The sequence below is a fragment of the Oryx dammah genome, unplaced genomic scaffold (genome assembly GCF_014754425.2).
Source record: "Oryx dammah isolate SB20612 unplaced genomic scaffold, SCBI_Odam_1.1 HiC_scaffold_2, whole genome shotgun sequence".
In the NCBI taxonomy this organism is placed as follows: Eukaryota; Metazoa; Chordata; class Mammalia; order Artiodactyla; family Bovidae; genus Oryx; species Oryx dammah.
In genome coordinates, this window is record NW_024070186.1 from 5,350,150 (window position 1) to 5,369,470 (window position 19,321).

The 19,321-nt window shown below is 45.3% G+C and overlaps 1 protein-coding gene across 1 annotated transcript in view; it reads left to right on the forward strand.

Moving 5' to 3' along the window:
- Positions 1-13,475, forward strand: part of LOC120859354 (collagen alpha-4(VI) chain-like) — a 104,585-nt gene extending 91,110 nt beyond the window's left edge. The window contains 4 exon segments of the mRNA XM_040235499.1: positions 6,922-7,012; positions 8,383-8,883; positions 12,385-12,486; positions 13,381-13,475. Of these exon segments, the coding sequence (XP_040091433.1) occupies positions 6,922-7,012; positions 8,383-8,883; positions 12,385-12,486; positions 13,381-13,475 (789 nt within the window).
- The last annotated feature ends 5,846 nt before the right edge of the window (positions 13,476-19,321 follow it).

The window sequence follows — 19,321 nt, forward strand, 5'->3', positions numbered from 1 at the left end:
ACACACACCGGGGAAGCATACACACACACACACACACACACACACACGACACCTCTTTTATTCGTTCATCTATTGAGGAACACTTGGGTTGCTTTCATTTCACAGCTGTTGTAAGTAATGCTGCCATGAACACAAGTGGGCACAATCTTTTGTATGTGTATTTTGTTCTTTTTGGGTAAATACCAAGTTGCTGGACCATCTGGTTCTATTTTTAGTTTTTGAGGAACTGCTGTACTGTTCCCACAGCAGCTGTGCTGTTTACATTCTCACCAACAGTGCTTGAGGCTCCCCCGTTCTCCACATCTTCACCGATGCCTGTTTGTTTTTATGATAACCAGTCTGACAGGTATGAAATGATGTTTTATTGTGGCTTTGGTTTCCCTGGTGATTAGTGATGTCGAGCATCTTTTCACGTGGCTTTCCACACATGCCCATCTGTACGTCTTTGGAAAAACATTCAGGTCCTCTGCCCACTTTGTAGTCAGTGGTTTTTTCAATGCTGAGTCGTATGCGTTCTTTCCATGCTTGTTGGATATACGGTGTGCGGATATATTCTCCCATTCAGTAGGCTGCCTTTTATCTCTGTCAATAGTTTCCTTCCGGCAAAAGCTTTTCCGTTCCCTGCCAGCTGCAAGGTGCTTGCATCTCAGTTCTATCCACTGCTGTTGTTGTTGCTGCACTCTCCTCTTCATTCCTTAGACATATTCTAGTCCCAAGATGTGGAGGGATCGCTCTGTGCCTTAAATTTAACATTTAGAAAGGACGCTCAGTGGCACTTGCTAGCTCAAATGTAGTGAATGACCTTGTTTCTGGTGACATTGGCAAGGAGACAAACCATAAAAACGACTATCACATCCTCAGAGCCTTTTTCAGAAAATCATCATTTCTTCACAGCCGGGCATATTGCATCCCATTACCTCCCCTACTCTGTGCTTTATCCTGTGCGGAATTGAGTTAGGAGAATGAGAATATCCTGTAATTTTCCTTCTGAATTATCTGCCCAAGGGCTCCCTCGGATGATCTGTGGGGCTTTTTGTCTTTCATCTCTATGTTTTTTTATTTTTTAGACAAACTTATTATTCTAATGCTTCTCAAAAAATGATGGTTGTTCAATTTAAAATGATTGTATAAACTGATGCCCTAATTGCTCAGTCTATTTAAACATGCTTGGAAGTTGTGGGGCATGTTGGAAAGATTTCTTAAGCCATCAATTTTATCAACCTGAGTTCTAAATAAAGCAATATTATAACACTTGGGCTATTTGTGCCAAATCCCATTAAGAAATGTCCAATTGTCTTGTGTCCCAAAACATAAGACTTAATTTACATCCCCTTTTAATGTCTAAAAATGGAGCATTACAGGGAAAATGCAACTTGGGTGCCTCATTTTAAATTTCATTTTTCTTTATAAAAAACCTAGCATTTGTTCCTTTGAAACAATAGCTTTTAAAATAGCTCATATTTATTGATCCAGGTACTATTCAAAGATCTTCTCATGTATAGATTCATTTAATCCTTACAACAACTCAAAGAGATGACTGATATTTTTTCAGATGATGAAACTGAGGCACAGAGAAGAAAATAAGTTTCTCAGGGTCTGGAATCCCCATTCACAATGAGATTTTAATTCAAAAGTCAAAAATAGGAAAATAAGATAGTCAAGAAGTTCTCAGCTCCTCCTATGTATTAATTAGTTTCATCCATACAACAGAAGGAAATGGCAACCCACTCCAGTATTCTTGCCTGGAGAATCCCATGGACAAAGGAGCCTAGTGGGCTACAGTCCATGGGGTCACAAAGAGTCGGACACAACTGAGCGACTAACACACACACACATACAAGAATACTGTGAGAAAGATTTATGAACTGGCTCTATTTCTCTTTCTGTATATTGTTCTTAAAAAAAAAATCCTAAGAATTGGCTATCATGGAGACAAAGGCCATTAGCTGTAGAAGATGAAACTATTAATGGGAAGGCCAAAGGGATTTGGGGGGAGTAATTTAAAAATGGTATAATTTAGAATTCAGAAAAGTTGCAGGAGGAGATTCATTTTCCTTTTTTTGTGAAGGATGTGCTGGGTTGTCCAGACAGACACCCAGAGACCATCAGATGACCTGCTGCTGAGGCCTTTTTGGGCTGCTGGTTTTGACTAGATCGTTACCACCAGGATCAGAAGCCAAGGAAAGGAATTAGGCAGTGAGGCTTTGAACTCTGGCTTTGCCCCTTGTGTAATCTGGACATGTGATTTGTCACTGGCGCTTCAGTTTGGTCACATGTGAAATGGGGATAAACTCACAGATTTGCTGTGAGAGCTACCAGAGGTAGTGCTTACCGGGACCACTGACACTTTCTGTGTACACAGAATGCAGGCCACTGTTACTGCCGTCTCCTCAAGGGCATCACTAGTGCGCCTTTGCCCTGTAACCACCTGTGAAAGTGGAAAGCGTCCATCTATTTATAGCACCTGTGAAGTTCCAGCCACCATGCTATATGCTTTTCATGCTTTGTCATCATTATTCCTCACTCCTCAAGGTGTGTTCACGGGACCAGCAACCCAGCAACTCACGGGACCAGGTTTGTGAGAAATGCCAAATCTTAACCTTTCTCCCTGACCCAGTCCACCAGGCTCCACATAGTTAATGAGATCCCCACATGGTTTCCATGAGTGGTAAAGTCTGAGGGGTCTTGGGCTGATTTTCATACTAATCTTGCAAGTTAATTATGATAAAACATTTCCCAGAGGAAGTGAGGGAAGGTCAGAGCTGAACTGACTTGTTCTAAACGATGAAGTCTTGAATCCACACTCTGGAGGTCTGATTCCCTGGTTCCTCTCTGTCACTCAACACCCCCAATCCAAGGTCAACCCCCAGTGTTTGCTGGGAAGTCCAGGAAGAGCCAGCAGCTTCATGGCGTTCCTGGCAGGACCATGCCTCCTGCCTGGAGCTGGAACGAGACTCCAGATGGTTTCTAACTCTCCCTCCCTGGGGTCACGTCAGCACTTCCTTGGCCCATGGTGACTCCTGCTTCTCAGCACTTGCTTCCATCCCCTCCCCTCCCATCTGCCTGAGCCAAGAGCCTCCTCCAGCTCAGCCCCAGGAAAGAGCACTGTCCTGTGGCTTCTGGGAACTCAGCCCAAAAGCACCTTGTGGGTTTCTTGAGCTCAGGGCCCACAGAGTGTTCTTTAATGCTGGGTGCTGAGGTTTGAAGGTTGTCTGTATCCTTCTATTTAAAAAAAAAGAGAATGTTTATGCAAATCCCTGTGCTTTATCCTTTCCCGCCCCTCCCCCCATGCACTGTGTCTTTCAGTTCAGTTCTGTTCAGCTGTGTCAGTCGTGTCCAACTCTGTGACCCCATGGACACCAGGCCTCCCTGTCCATCACCAGCTCCTGGTGTTTACCTGTCTTTAGTACCCAGCTAAGGTCCCCTGGAGAAGGAAATGGCAACCCACTCCAGTACTCTCGCCTGGAAAATTCTGTCGACTGAGGAGGCCTGGCGTGCTACAGTTCATGGAGTTGCAAAAAGTCGGACACGACTGAGCGACTTCACTTCTGCACTTCAGTCTCATCAGAGCACAACTGGACACTCAGAGAGGAAGCGTCACAAGAGGGGCTGATTCAAACTGCAGTAGAGCTCCGAGCTGTCAGCACACCACGTGGCTTGCCTTTCAGGTGCCCTGTTGGTGAGGTTTCCTTCTCTGGCGCTGATGGGTGTGTGCAGTGGGGATTGTGGAGCTGGGCTCCTCTTTTCATGCTGCAGTTCCCACGCACAAGATCTCTCTGCTTGAGCTTTCTTCAGAATCATCTTGTCTACCTTATCAGTGACTGTGCTGGCAAGCCCAGTCAAAGTAATGAGATGTTAATGAACAACAGCTCGATGAGGATGAGTCTAAAGTGAATCAGTGTTCCCCATAGACCTCTGCTGTGTCTTTGTGTACTTCTTCCCACAATTTGATCTTTGCAAGAATAGTAAAAATTTTAAGCGTTATCATCAAAGTATTCTTCCTCAGAGTTAAAAAAAAAAAAAAAAAGATAAACATTTTGTAGTGATTCCAATTCAGTTGAATTTGGTTGTTCTCCAGCTGGCAGAACAGCAGATGGAAGAGCTGCTCTAAGTAGAAAGTTAACACCGTGTTCCAAACAAGGCAGATACGGAGGACACTAATGAAGGAGCAGGCAGTGTTGAGACAGGAAGAAACCTCAGCAGCATTGACTCCTACTCCAGATTCTGTTGTTGAGGAAATAGGCCAAAGGCTTTTCCGAGGCCACCCAGCCAATTCTGGCAAACCAAGGACTAAGACCTGAGCTCCTGGCACCTAATTCCTAGAACTTTTCCTGTGAACATTTCCTTTATATTAATACAAACTTGAGGGTATGCCCGAAGTTATGTGAAGTCTTTCATACTACCTCTAAAAGTCCCATCAACTTTGCATTTTATAAGACACTTCAACCATGTTTCCCATGATTTAAGCATAATATTCACCAGGTTAGCCTTTCCCCACAACTCCTGGAGGAAAGTCCACGCTCCCAGTGTTACTGCAGTCTTCTCATATCTTCTGGAACACTGCTGTGGATCCTGGTTTCAGAAGCCTTCCAGACGGCCTCATGCGATTTCCAGTAAAGCTGTTAATGTGCCACATCCATGCCGACACTGTTGTCTCTAATGGTGATTTATTACATCTACTTTAGTTTGGTCGATACTCAGATCTTATGACCATGTGGAATGGATCTGAACGTTGGGTGTTGGCAGCTCTGCACTCACTGCTCATCTCAGCTTCCCTCCATCTGGCTGGGTTGTTGCAGGGTTTCAGATGTGCTGTCTGTTGGAATGTGTCTTCTCCAATCTCTGGGGGTGGAGGGTGTTGAGAAGAATCATAAGTAACCACTGCTTATCTCTGGGTATCTGTGCGTGCTGTTCCTTTACACCATAATGCTTCTTTGCCAGTTAAGGGTCCTACTGATTCTCGCAAAAGTGCCAGATGTCATTATCCTCATCAGGTTTCCTTTATTCATCCACTTTGAAATGCATCTCCGGTTCCTGTGTTACGAAAACGTGTTATGGGGTCTCTTTCTTTCTTGAAAATTGTTTGTCGATCCCTCCACTTAGGTTTTTAAGCTCTCTGAAGGTGTTGCTCTCTCATTTTTGTCTCCAAATGGTTCATTATGTCTTTCACCTAGCAGCCGTTTCAACAGTCTTGGTTGACTCGAACGTCTAAGTCAGGAAAAAGCCTCATTTCAGATGGCTTTTAGCATGGAAGACTTAGAAATGTTCTCATGTCTGTTTTGTGTTATATTAGCATAAACAAAAGTTCCACCCCACAAGCGCTTTTCCTTCAGGGAAGCTCAGTGTGAAGGATCACACTGGGGACACGCGGCAGTCCTAACAGAAAGAGTGAATGCTCTGTAAGGAGTGTGTGTTCCAGAATGTTCTTTTCCAAAGTAAGCCCTGCCCATCTCGCTCCCTGAGGACAGGCATGACACCTTTGTATGCTGAGCACCTTGACACCAGAGGAAGGGCCGGGTCTGCTTGGCCCCAGCCAAAGGGATGCAAGGGGCAGGGCTGACTCTCAGGGAGTACTGTCCTACATGCTTAAAAAAAATAATTTATTTTATATATTTATTTGGCTGTGCTGGGCCTTAGTTGCAGCGTGCGGTCTTCTCTTGTGGAGCACAGGCTCAGTAGCTGTGGTACATGGGCCTAGCTGCCCCACATGGGCATGTTGAACCTGTGTCCCCTGCCCTGGAAGGCAAATTCTCAACCAGGGAAGTCCCTGTCTTACATGCTTTGACAGAGTGGAAAACCGCATGGCCATGACTAAGCTTAGATATCCAGCTCTTTGCACACCACACCTCAATTCCTGAGAGAAATAATATGAAAGTGTTCCTAATCATTACAAGGGGGAAACCCTGCAAAGATCCTGCATTAGCCAGAGCATGCCTGCCCCAGTCTCAGGGGCTCAACACCAGAAAGTGTTATTTCTCCATCTGTCACCAGTGACGCGGGTTCCTTGGGGGTGTGGGTGAAAGGAAGAGTACTTTGCTGCATTCAGGACCCAGGCTCCTTCTATCAGTGACTCCATCATGCCCTAGGGCCTCAAGGCTTTTTCTGAATCCTCCACAGCTGGCTGGCAAAGGAGGCGGTGGAGCTCGTGCTTACCCTGGAAATGGCGTTCACTGCTTCCACCTCCATGCTGTTGGCTAGACCCTGGTCATATGGTCCAAGTGACTGCAGGGAAGGATGGAAATGTAGTCTGGTTTTCAGAAGAAGAGAGAATAAGTTTGTTGATTATTTAGCCAGTTATCACACGGACCTTGCTGGATTCATTACTGTCAATATAATTTGTCTTTTAAACCTGATATCAGTTATTAAATTAACCATTATAGGAAAGGTTCTGTGAAGGAAATAAATGGATTTTCCATCCCTACAAAACCTTCCCTGATTCCCCCTCCCTCTTACCAGCTCCGGCCTCTCTGATGATCTCTGCCTCCTTCCATCCTTGTGGCTTATGACCTAGATCTGTGACCACGTCCTTGAAGGGTCTGCATGTTCATGATTAATAACTCCCACCACGCTGCATCACACACTATGGACAATCCTTAGAGATTTACAGATTTATAAATGACTGAAGTCTTAACTCCCTTACCCTCACTCCGATACACCTGACGTTAGTTGAGTTATATACACGTGGCCACACCTCACGTACCCACGCTGATGGTATAGTCCAGCCTCCAGGTTAGGACTAGAGAACTAAGTGACTATAAATAGCTGGACTATAAATGCCAAATTATATAGACGTAGAAAGTTACACGTGTTCTTTGAAAATATCATATTAATGTTTTTCTCATCTGAATTGGAAGGTGCATGAAAACTATAGCCTGAGATTTAGCTCCGCTAACAATAACCTCGTGTATGTGTTGGCACTAGGTGAATGGAAGCAACAGATTCCATCTGTTTGTCTGGGAGATGGAGAGCCAGCAGTGTGTGGAATGCATGGCCCACTGCACCCTCTGCTATGGTAAGCCTGGATGGCACTGCTGGTCAGATTGATGTCTTCAGAGCAGGGCGAATTAGCTGGTGGCCACAGGCCAGCTCTGCTCTGCAGATGTGTATCAGTTTTTCTTGGGAAGTCAGAATGGGCTGGAGAGTTTCAGACACAGCATTCCTTTGTGGCCACAGTTAGCCAGAGATGCCGGTGCCTGCCCCCTTTGGAGAGCAAGTGTCAGCAAATGCCCTGCCATCCGGTCCCTTCCCCTTCCTGGCTTCTCATCCCGGCCCCTCCGCCTCCATACCTGTCCTGCCAAGGCCCGTGGATATGCCTGGGTTCGTGTCCCTTCCTCATTGGCCCGATAGTGTGATGGGCAGACCACTGAGCTCAGGTCAACAGCCTTGAGTTCTCGGCCTGGAACTGCCATTGGCCACCAGCAGGGTCTCGGAAAGACCCCAGCTTCCCACACCTCACACCGGCCTGGGCACAGAAGAAGCAGTGTTGCTGAAACCCACGCACACCCACGTGTGAAGAGCTGTCCTGCACATCACCTTCCCCTGGGGCCAGCCCGAGTCCTGGACAGGAAAGCAAAAGGGAATTCTGCAGCAACCTCTACTGGATCCACCCTAAGTCCTAAAGCTGTCGTGAGAGGTATGGCTCTGAAAACCTGGTCAGATGCAGGAACTGCTGTTCCCAGGGCGTGTTACAGCTGATGAACTTCTTTCCCGTTCATTATTTTGTTTAACGCTGTGGTCCCTCTGGGCCTCTACCCTCTCCTGCACAAGCGAAAACCCAGCTGGGGTTTATGGAGCCTGAGCTTTGACTACATAGGCGTTGTTCTGAGCACTTACGTATATTAACTCACTTTAAAGTTAAAAACTGCACAAATAGCTTCATAAGGGAGGTTTATTATTATGAGTATCATTATCTCCATCAGTGGAGAAGGATATGGCAACCCACTCCAGGACTCTTGCCTGGAAAATCCCATGGATGAGGAGTCTGGTAGGCTACAGTCCATGGGGTTGCAGAGTCGGACACGACTGAGTGACTTCACTCTCACTTTCACGTTCTATCTCCATCAGACAGATGAGGAATCGGAGTAATCTGCCCCAGGTCACACACCCAGTAAGAGGCTGGCCTGACTGTACCAAGTAGAGGGGCTCTGAACCTAGGGATTAGGAAGCCATGTGGCCTAGTGGTTAGAAATATTAACTGTGGAATCAGATATACTCTCAACTCTTCTTCTGAAAAACAGGGATGTTTATTTACAGCACCCATCTGCTGGCCGAAGTCATCCCCAGGCAGGCAGCCTTCACCAGCGGCTCTCCCTACTGAGCGCCTGGAAGCATGTCTGCCTAGAAAGGGAAGGGACACATGGTAACCCCACTTCTCCTCCACAGATCAGTGCCTCCCGGCCCCGGAGTGCGGGTGGGGCAGGCCCAGGCCTCTGCAAGTGGATGTGGACATTGCCTTCGTGGTGGATGGCTTCCGGGGCGTAGGCGCCAACCTCTACCATGCAGCCTTGACCCTGGTGGACACCATGCTCGACGAGCTGGAGGTGGCTAGGCAGCCGAGCATGTCTCCCCATGGAGCCTGCGTGGCCCTGGTGACGCACACGGCCCCCGGCTTCTGGCCTGGAGAGGGGCGGTGCCCCGTGCTCGAGTGCTTCCACCTGACCACCTATGGCCACCGGACACAGATGCAGAGGAGCGTCCGTGAGGCTGCGGGCCACCCACTGTGGGGAGCGCCGGCCCTGGGTCATGCCCTGGAGTGGACGCTGCAGAAGGTGCTTCTGGTCGCCCTGCTGCTCCGGAGGGCGCAGGTCCTCTTTGCCATCGTGGCCAGTGAGACCAGCAGCTGGGACCGGGAGAAGTTAAGGACTCTGTCCCTGGAAGCCAACTGTCAATTTGTTAATTTGATTAATATGTGTCTTGGGGTGTTTCACCTTGGGTTTATCCTATTTGGAACTCTCTGGGTTTCTTGGACTTGGGTGATTATTTCCTTCTCCATTTTAGGGAAGTTTTCAACTATTATCTCCTCAAGGATTTTCTCATGGTCTTTCTTTTTGTCTTCTTCTTCTGGGACTCCTATAATTCAAATGTTGGAGCGTTTCATATTGTCCTGGAGGTCTCTGAGATTGTCCTCATTTCTTTTAATTCGTTTTTCTTTTTTCCTCTCTGATTCATTTATTGCTACCATTCTATCTTCTATTTCACTAATCCTATCTTCTGCCTCTGTTATTCTACTATTTGTTGCCTCCAGAGTGTTTCTGATCTCATTTATTGTGTTATTCATTATATATTGACTCTTTTTTTATTTATTCTAGGTCTTTGTTAAACCTTTCTTGCATCTTCTCAGTCCTTGTCTCCAGGCTATTTATCTGTGATTCCATTTTGATTTCAAGTTTTTGGATCATTTTCACTATCAATATTCGGAATTCTTTCTCAGGTAGATTCCCTATCTCTTCCTCTTTGGTTTGGTTTGGTGGGCATTTCTCCTGTTCCTTTACCTGCTGAGTATTCCTCTGTCTCTTCATCTTGGTTATATTGCTGCGTTTGGGGTGGCCTTTCTATATTCTGGGAATTTGTGGAGTTCTCTTTATTATGGAGCTTCCTCAGTGTGGGTGGGGTTGTATCAGTGGCTTGTCAAGGTTTCCTGGTTAGAGAGACTTGTGTTGGAGTTCTGGTGGGTGGAGCTGGGTTTCTTCTCTCTGGAGTGCAGTGGAGTGACCAGTAATGGGTTATAAGATGTCAGTGGTTTTGGAGTAACTTTGAGCTGCTTGTATATTGAAGCTCAGGGGTGTGTTCCTGTGTTGCTGGAGAATTTGCATGGTATGTCTTGCTCTGGAACTTCTTGGCTCTTGGGTGGAGTTTGGTTTCAGTGTAGGTATGGAGGCGTTTGATGAGCTCCTATTGATTAATGTTCCCTGAATTCAGGAGTTCTCTGATGTTCTCAGGCTTTGGACTTAAGCCTCCTGCTTCTGGTTTTCAGTTTTATTTTTACAATAGCCTCTAGACTTCTCCATCTATACAGCACTGATGATAAAACATCTAGGTTAAAGATGAAAAGTTTCTCCACATTGAGGGACACCCAGAGAGGTTACATGGAGAAGAGAAGAGGGAGGGGGTAGTTAGAGGTGACTGGAATGAGATGAGGTGAGATCAAAAGAGGAGAGAGCAAGCTAGCCAGTAATCACTTCCTAATGTGCACTCCATAGTCTGGACCGCTCAGAGGTATTCACGGAGTTATACAGGGAAGAGGAGAGGGAGGAAGGAGACAGAGGTGGCCAGGAGGGTAAGAGAGAGGAGTGAAAAGGAGAGAGACAAATCCAGCCAGTAACCAGTTCCTTAGTTGTTCTCCACCGTCTGGAACACACAGAGATTCACAGAGTTGGATAGAGAAGAGAAGGGGGAGGGAAGAGACAGAGGCCACCTGGTGGAGAAAAAGGAGAGTCTAAAGGAGGAGAGAGTGGTCAAGCCAGTAATCTCGCTATCAGGTAAAATTGGGTAGTGAAGTTTGGGTTTTTAAATGTACAAAATTGACAACAAAAACCAAAAAGCAAAGATTAAAAATCTAGAGTAGAGGTTGGATTTTCAAAAATACAATATTAAAGAAAAGAAGAAGAAGAAAAAAAGAAAAAAAAAAAAAAACAAAGCCACAAGAATTATTAAAAAAACACCACCAACAACCACACAAAGACTATATATGGTGTTTGCTTTTAAAAATAGTCTTTTTTTTTTTGAAAAGTAATAGTAGGTTATAGAAATGAAAATTAGAGGAGAAATAGAAGACTTGAAAATTTTAAAAAGTTAGAAAAAAAAAAAAAGAAGAAAAAGAAAAGAAGAAAAAACAACCCCACAACAGCAACAAAAAACAAACAAACAAAAAAGGAATGATTGTAAAAATAGTAAAGATATATCTGGTCCTTTCTCTGGTGTTGTGGAAAGTGTGGGGTCACTTCCAAGGCGGTTCCCTCTGTTTAACTTCTTCTGTTTGCTGGTGTCTTCAGTGTCTGATTTCCATCCTGACACGGGGTGGGGGTGGGGGTGGGGTGGGTGGTGGTGGACACTTTTTTTTTTTTTGGCTCACTTGTTCAGTTGCGCTGAGGGGCGGGGGGGATGCTGCAAACAAATAGCACTGTCGTGGGCACACAGTGTCTCAGCCCCACTGGGCCTGTCCCTGCTTGCAGCGCACAAACTGCTCCAGCTCTACGGTGCTCAGCCGGGAACAGTCTGAGGCTGGCCCTAGGCTGCGTGCACCTCCCCGGTCTAAGCCGCTCAGGTTTGGCGCTCAGGTAGCCCTCAGAGGCGCAGATTCAGTTGGGACTGCGTTTTGTGCCCTTCCCAGGTCTGAGTAGCTCAGGAATTTGGCGACCGCGGTTGCTGCGACTTGTCGCCTTTTCTGTCTCTGCTGCTCAGTTTTCTGGGTGTACTGCTGGCGCCCCTTGTGAGGCAGATGGTGACTGTCCAGCACCCCCAGAAGTCTCAGCAAAGAAGCCTGCCTGCAGTTTGTTAGGTAAAGTCTCTCCGGGGCTGTGATTGCCCCTTTCCAGCCCTTACAGCTCTGGCTGCCTGTCCCCAGCGGGGGATGGTCTGCAGCCGGCTATTTCCGTTCCGTCCTTTGTTCTGTGCGTGGTCCTGGCGGTGTCTTATGTTCGAGCTTTTCGCGTGGTAGCTATCCCCTAGTCTGGTTTACTAGCCCAAGTTAGTTCGTTCTGGTTAAGTGAGGGGCGTTCCTGCCCGATTCTTACAAAGCACTGGAGCCCGCGCCTCCCGCGCCTCCCTGCCCTGCCCCCACTTGTTAGCGGCGGATGCAGGCGTCTGCGTGGCTTTTCCGCTGGGGGAGTTACTGTTGGGCTTGTAATCTGTTGGTTTTAATTATTTATTTATTTTTCCTTCCTGTTATGTAGCCCTCTGTGCTTCCAAGGCTCGCCACAGACTCGGCAGAGAGAGTGTTTCCTGGTGTTTGGAAACCTCTCTTCTTAGAACTCCCTTCCCGGGACGGGCTTCCCTTCCCGGGACGGAGCTCCCTCCCCACCTCCTTTGTCTCTTTGTTCGTCCTTTATATTTTTTCCTACCTGTTTTTGAAGACAATGATCTGCTTCTCTGAGCGCCTGATGTCCTCTGCCAGCATTCAGAAGTTGTTTTGTGGAGTTTGCTCAGTGTTGAAATGATCTTTTGAGGAATTTGTGAGGGAGAAAGAGGTCTCCCCGTCCTATTCCTCTGCCATCTTAGGACCGCCCCCTTTTTGTATGTTTTATACTTTAATTGATTTTATTTTATGTCTTACGTCTTAATGGATAAGGTCTTTAATGGATTTTGGTCTTGTGCTTTATTTTAGTTCATTTTGTTTTTGACTTTCATACTATTTTATGCTTTATTTGATGTGATGTTTTATTTCAGTTTTAGGTGGCACTAATCAGTACCCACCTCCAGACCTCATTGAAAAGTGTGGGGCCCAAGCCGAGGGGACACCTCGCTGCAACACATCTTGCCTGTCAAGAGGTAGGCTGAGGGCAGGGCTGGGCTTGTCCTACGGCTCTGTGCCCTGCAGGGACTGTCTCCTTCAGTTCAGTTCAGTTCCATTCAGTCGCTCAGTCGTGTCCGACTCTTTGCACGCCAAGCCTCCCGGTCCATCACCAAATCCTGGAGTTTACCCAAACTCACATCCATTCAGTCGGTGATGCCACCCAACCATCTCATCCTCTGTCGTCCCCTTCTCCTCCTGCCTTCAATCTTTCCAAGTGTCAGGGTCTTTACAAATGAGTCAGTTCTATGCATCAGGTGGCCAAAGTATTGGAGACTCAGCTTCAGCATCAGTCCTTCCAATGAATATTCAGAACTGATCTCCTTTAGGATGGACTGGTTGGATCTCCTTTCAGTCTAAGGGACTCTCAAGAGTCTTCTCCAATACCACAGTTCAAAAGCATTGATTCTTCTGCACCCAGCTTTCTTTATAGTCCAATTCTCACTTCCATACATGACCTGGAAAAACCATTGCTTGTCTTCCTCAGGTCACAGGCAAACCAGTCCTTGACTCAAACCACTGGGATTCAAATGCTCCTGTGTTTGATGATTCTGATATGGTTTGGTTTCTGTTTTCTTATTTTTCAATAATAAGAGTAATACAGGACCAATAAAATTCAAGGAGCATGTAAGTGTATTAGAGCAAACAGTGACAATTTTTCTATCCACTGCATTTCCCATCCTCTAATCCCACGTCCTGGAGGTAAAATTGATAGTGCTAAACATATTTTTCTGTTTGTCCCAATACCCCTGCAAACCAAAGACAACAGCTGGTTTGATAATGAAGCCATCAGCAGATATCCAAGCCTGAAGCTCCCCGAGCCCAGTGGTTCCGAGTGGGACTCATTCCCCCAGTCTTTTGTTTCTGCACAGGTTGCCCAAGTGCCAGTTTGGCAAATCTGGCCTTACTGATGATTTGGAAGCACTCGAAGCAGCAGGCTCTTTTCTCCTCTTTGAGAGGAGAATAGAGAAGCCACATTGACGTCTATCACTCAGTGAGAAGCACTTGAGAACTGTGAAAAGAGTGGCTACGATGCTGAAGGAAACCATCAAAAAGATCCAGCAAAACTGACAAACACGGAAAAGAAAGAAATTCAGGCATGTCTGTGGGAAAAACCCAACTACTCCTTGCTCCTTGGGTTGAATTTATCTTTAAAAATCTTCAGCTTAAAAAAAAAAAAAATTCCTGTGTACTGTGTTAGCATGCAGAGATCGGCTTTTTATAGTTTGCTTGCAAGAGCACAGATTCGTGTATGCAGCTAAAAATAACTAGTTTAAGGAAATAGTAGAAGGCTGACTTTTATTTGACTATAAATATGGAGCTAACAGAAGCTGTCTCAGGGAGTGTTACAGAGTCTCACCCCATGGAGTGTCTGTACTTCATTGTGAAACAATGATCTATTGCAGAAGTGGGGAACACACCCTTGACCTTGAGGGAAGATGCTCCGGCTTGTAGGAGGCTCCTTCATCTGTGAGTGGCCACATGTATTCTGACTGAATTTAAGGAACATTTTGGATCCATCTAAGACTGGCACCCCACTGCAGTACTCTTGCCTGGAAAATCCCATGGACGGAGGAGCCTGGTAGGCTGCAGTCCATGGGGTCGCCAAGAGTCGGACACGACTGAGCGACTTCACTTTCACTTTTCACTTTCATGCATTGGAGAAGGAAATGGCAACCCACTCCAGTGTTCTTGCCTGGAGAATCCCAGGGACAGGGGAGCCTGGTGGGCTGCCGTCTATGGGGTCGCACAGAGTCGGACACGACTGAAGCGACTTAGCAGCAGCAGCGGCAAGACAACCATGCTTCCTTGGTGGCTCAAATGGTAAAGAGTCCACCTGCAGTGCAAGAGACCTGGGTTTGATCCCTGGATCTGGAAGATCCCCTGTAGAAGGGAATGGCAACCCACTCCAGTATTCTTGCCTGGAGAATTCCATGGACAGAGGAGCCTGGCAGGCTACAGTCAATGGGATCTCATAGAGTTGGACACAACTGAGCTACCAACACTTTCATTTTTCAAGGCAACTGTAGCATCAATTTTGGATTACAGCCAATGCTATTGCCACCTCTTACATGGGATCAACAAATTAAGCCAAGCAGTAAACACATTAGAAAGAGATCTGAGGGCATTTGATCCTGAAGTTTCTAAAAGGCAGGGAAAGGGTAGCTGAGAGTTTCTAGTGAGTGGTATGGTCAGTTTAGCTTAGATTAGAGGAGAGGTCGCCTCCCAGAGGTTTTGAAGGTGCCTGCATGATTCTGTCTCTGGTGCTCTATCTAGACAGCCATGGAAAAGTTATTTCCTCTCTCTGCAGCTCAGTTTTCTGATCTGTAAAATGGGGATTATGTGAGTGCCTACCTCATGGAACTGTTTTGAAGATGAAACTTGATAATTCATATGTTTGCCACACAGTAAGCATACAAGCTAGCTGCTAAGATGCTGATTTGTCCTATATGCCTTTTCCAAAAAAAAAAAAAGAAAGAAAAAGAAAGAAAAACCATATATCCAGAGGAAAGGAAAAACCAGACAGACATGCGAATACTAGGCAGGACAGTAACATTTCCCCTCCTTAGGCTAGACATTAACCACAGAAAAACTTGTCTTGTTGACTCTTATGCTTTTGGTGTATAATGTCTGCCAAGTGTGCTAAACGTTACTAAGGCAGTGGTTTTCAATCTTGGCTGTAAATGAGAATCATCTGAGAATTTTTAAGTATTCTCACTGCCCAGACCTCATCCCAGAACAATCCAATCAGAATCTCTAGGTGTGGAGCTGAGCTGGTGATCCTCCCGAGCAACTGAGAGTGAGAAACACCCCAGTGAGTCTTTCCCCACAGAATCAAGGTGAACAGGGTGGGAGAGAGCCGCCTTGTGATCAAGCTCAGTGCTATTCGCAGGGGCGTGATGGTTTCCAGAATTCCCTGGAACTCTGTCCCTTGGCCCCGGCTGGTGCCCTCTCCCGTTGTATCCCAAGGTTGTCCTGAGCCTTTGTCTCCTCCTCACCCCCCTACCTCCATGTCTCCTCCTCTAGCACCTGCCCTGTTTTCTTGGTTTCAGAAGTAAAGGCAGCCAAGTGCAACTTCCTGCAACTCCCTATGTAGCTGACAGCCTTGCTCCCTGCCCTCCAGTCAGAAGAAAGAGCTGTCTTTTGACTTTAAGGGTGTGCTGAAAGCCATCAAGGGACCAAAGGGCTTGTCAGACCTCGCTGACTGCAGCTCCTCAGGGTTTAATCACTGCTGCCCACTGCCTTCCTCGTCAAGTCCTCTCCTGTGTTAGTTGCAGAGACAACACAATTTTTGGAATTTATTCTTTCTTTCTTTTTTAATGGAAGTATAGTTGATTTCCAGTGTTCTGTTAATTTCTGCTCAGTGACAGCTATATGTGTGTGTGTGTGTGTGTGTGTGTGTGTGTGTATTCTTTTCCATTGTGGTTTATCACGGGATATTGAATACAGTTCTCTGTGCTTTATAGTAGGACCTTGTTGTCTATCCATTCTATATGTAATAGCTTGCATCTTCTAACCCCAGACTCCCAGTCCATCCCCACCCTAACCATTTTCCTCATAGCAGTCACAAGTCTGTTCTCTGTGTAAGTGGGTCTCTTTCTGTTTCATAGATAATTTTATTTGCATCATATTTTAGATTCCACATATAAGTGATATCGTATGGTATTTGCCTTTTTCTTCTGATTTATTTCCCTTAGTATGATCATCTGTAAGTCCAACTTTGTGCATGTGTCTGAAGTTGCTTCAGTCGTGTCTGACTCTTTGGAACCCCATGGACTGTAGCCCACAGACTCCTCTGTCCTTGGGATTCTCCGGGCATGAATGCTGGAGTGGGTTGCCATGCCCTCCTCCAGGGGATCTTCCCGATCCAGGGACTAAACCCACATCTCTTATGTCTCCTGCATTGGCAGGTGGGTTCTTTACCACTAGCGCCGCCTGAGAAGCCCCGAGGTCCAATGCTGCAAATGACATTCATTCCTTTTCATGGCTAAGGTTCCATTGTACCTATGTACCAGAGGTACATTCATCTGTTGATGGATATTGGGTTGTTTCCATGTATTGGTGAATTGAGAATAGCACTACTATGAATGTTGGGATACATGTATCTCTTTGAATTATATTTTTCCCCCAGATATATGCCCAGGAGTGGGACTGCAGAAACATATGGCAACTCCATTTTTAGTTTTTTTGAGGAACCTCCACACTGTTCTCCATAGTTGCTACAGCAATTTATTAATATATTCCCACCAACAGTGTAGGAGAGTTCCCTTTTCTCCAAACTATCTCCAGCATTTGTTATTGGTAGACTTAAAAAAAAACTTAATTTATTTTTTAATGGAAGGATAATTGCTTTGCAGAATTTTGTTGTTTTCTGTCAAACTTTGCCAGGGGCCACCACGGGAGATCCCACCCATGACAAGGTCATGTGAAAGAGAACTGTTAAGCAAGGCTTCAGAACTCAATGGGCTCCCTAGGCTTTCTCAAGCATCTACCCCAAAACCAGAATCTGTCTGTTTTACTACTTCATGACTTTCACCAGCTCCTCCGACATTAACAGGGGGCTAACCCTGATCACCTTTCTCTGGAGAAAATTAACTTAGGGGTATAGCTAATAAGTCTCCTGGACATGAGGGGAATATTTCCAATCAAACCCCCTCTGTTAGCATTATAGCTTGCTTAACAGGTATATCCAGACCCTTGCAGCTACGCATATGATTATTTACAGCCCCCCAACTGTGAGAGGCATGGAAAGCCTAAAACATAGAGCCTTTCAAAGAGTTAAAAGTTATTAGAATAGTGTTAATGTAGGATTCCATTATTTGGCCAAATGCTTGTTGCTAAGTTCCCATATCTCTTATCCACCATGCACCTGGGAGTGCATTAGTTAACATAGTTGGAAAGTAAGAAAAACAAGTGTAGCCTTGAAATGAAGCACATCAGACTTTTGAGCTAATTGGTTCTTTCTTGTAACTCACTGCACCTTCAATCTGTGAGAAATGTAACTTGTTTAATACTTTTTGAGGCTGACGTAAATTAGAAATATAAGAAAAAACATTTCAAGGGAAAGTAAGTTTTCTGGTTGAAAAGCCTTTATCAAAAAAGGGTTATAAAATGTTCACAGGCCTCCAGGGACAGAAGATAATGTACACAATATTGTTTATGGGAAAGGTTTGCAGAAAAAAATCCTGGTTTTGATAAAGACAAAACAGATACAATATTTGGGCTGACTCTGTATGACTTTGCATCTTTCATTTCCCTCTATGTACAAGTAAAGGTATAAAAGACCCTTTTAAAAATAAAAACAAGGGGCCTCGCTTGAAGAAGCTTGGTCACCCCGTGTTTTTCTTTTTTCTATTTTTTTCTCTCTTTCTTTTTCAGGCTGATCCCTTGGAGCATAGAGGCTCCCTGCATTCACTTATCTGCCAGGGTTTCTAAGACCTGAACGGGAAGACGTTCTGCGTCTTCACTCCCTTGGGAGACCAGAAAGGCACCTGCGGCCTCCGTGAACAGGGCAAACTTCTTGTCTCGAAGTCTTATTGGCTTTCTATGTAAACCAAGGAATATCAGCCTCTGTCTCTCCTCTATTTTCTTATCTACAATATTCTTTCCTTATCTCTCTCTAAATCATCCGCTGACGCCATTTTTCCTTCAGGTTCCCCTGGATCCTGCGGGGGCTGGACCCCGGCAAAACTTCAGCATGAATCAGCCATAGGTATATGTATATCCCCACCTCGTGAGCCTCCCTGCCATCTCTCTCCCCATACCACCCCTCTAGGTTGATACAGAGATCCTGCTTGAGTTTCCTGAGACACATAGCAAATCCCTGTCGGCTGTCTATTTTACACACGGTAATGTCAGCTTCCCTGTTACTCTCCATACATCTCATCCTCTCCTTCCCTCTCCCTGTGTCCATAAGCCTGTTCTCTATGTCTGTTTCTCCACTGCTGCCCTGCAAATAAAATATTTTGTACCATCTTTCTAGATTCAGTATATATACATTAGTATATAATATTTCTCTTTTTCTTTCTAACTTACTTCACTCTGTATGATAGGCTCTAGGTTCATCCTCCCGCTTGGAACTGACTCAAATGCATTCCTTTTTATGGCTGAGTTATATTCCATTGTGTATATGTACAACAACTTCTTTATCCATTCATCTGTTGATGGACATCTAGGTTGCTTCCATATTCTATCTATTGTAAACAGTCCTGCAATGAACATTGGGGGTACATGTGTCTTTTTCAATTTTGCTTTCCTTAGGGTATATGCCTAGGAGTGGGATTTCTGGGTCACATGGTGGTTTTAGTCCTGGTGTTTTAAGGAATTTCCATACTGTCTTCCATAGTGAATCAATTTACATTCCCACCAACAGTGTAAGAAGGTTCCCTTTTTTCCACATCCTCTCCAGCATTTATTGTTTGTAGACTTTTTGATGAGGGTCATTCTGACTAGTGTGAGATGATATCTCATTGTAGTTTTGATTTGCATTTCTCTAATAATGAGCAATGTTGAGCATCTTTTCATGAGTTTGTTAGCCATCTGTATGTCTTCTCTGGAGAAATGTCTGTTTAGCTCTTTTTCCCACTTTTTTATTGGGTTGTTTGTTTTTCTGGTATTGAGTTATCTGAGCTGCTTGTTTATTTTGGAAATTAATCCTTGTCAGCTGTTTCATTTGCTGTTATTTTTTCTCATTCTGAGGGTTGTCTTTTCACCTTGCTTATAGTTTCCTTCCCTGGTGACTCAGATGATAAAGCATCTGCCTACAATGCGGGAGACCCGGGTTCAATCCCTGGGTTGGGAAGATCTCCTGGA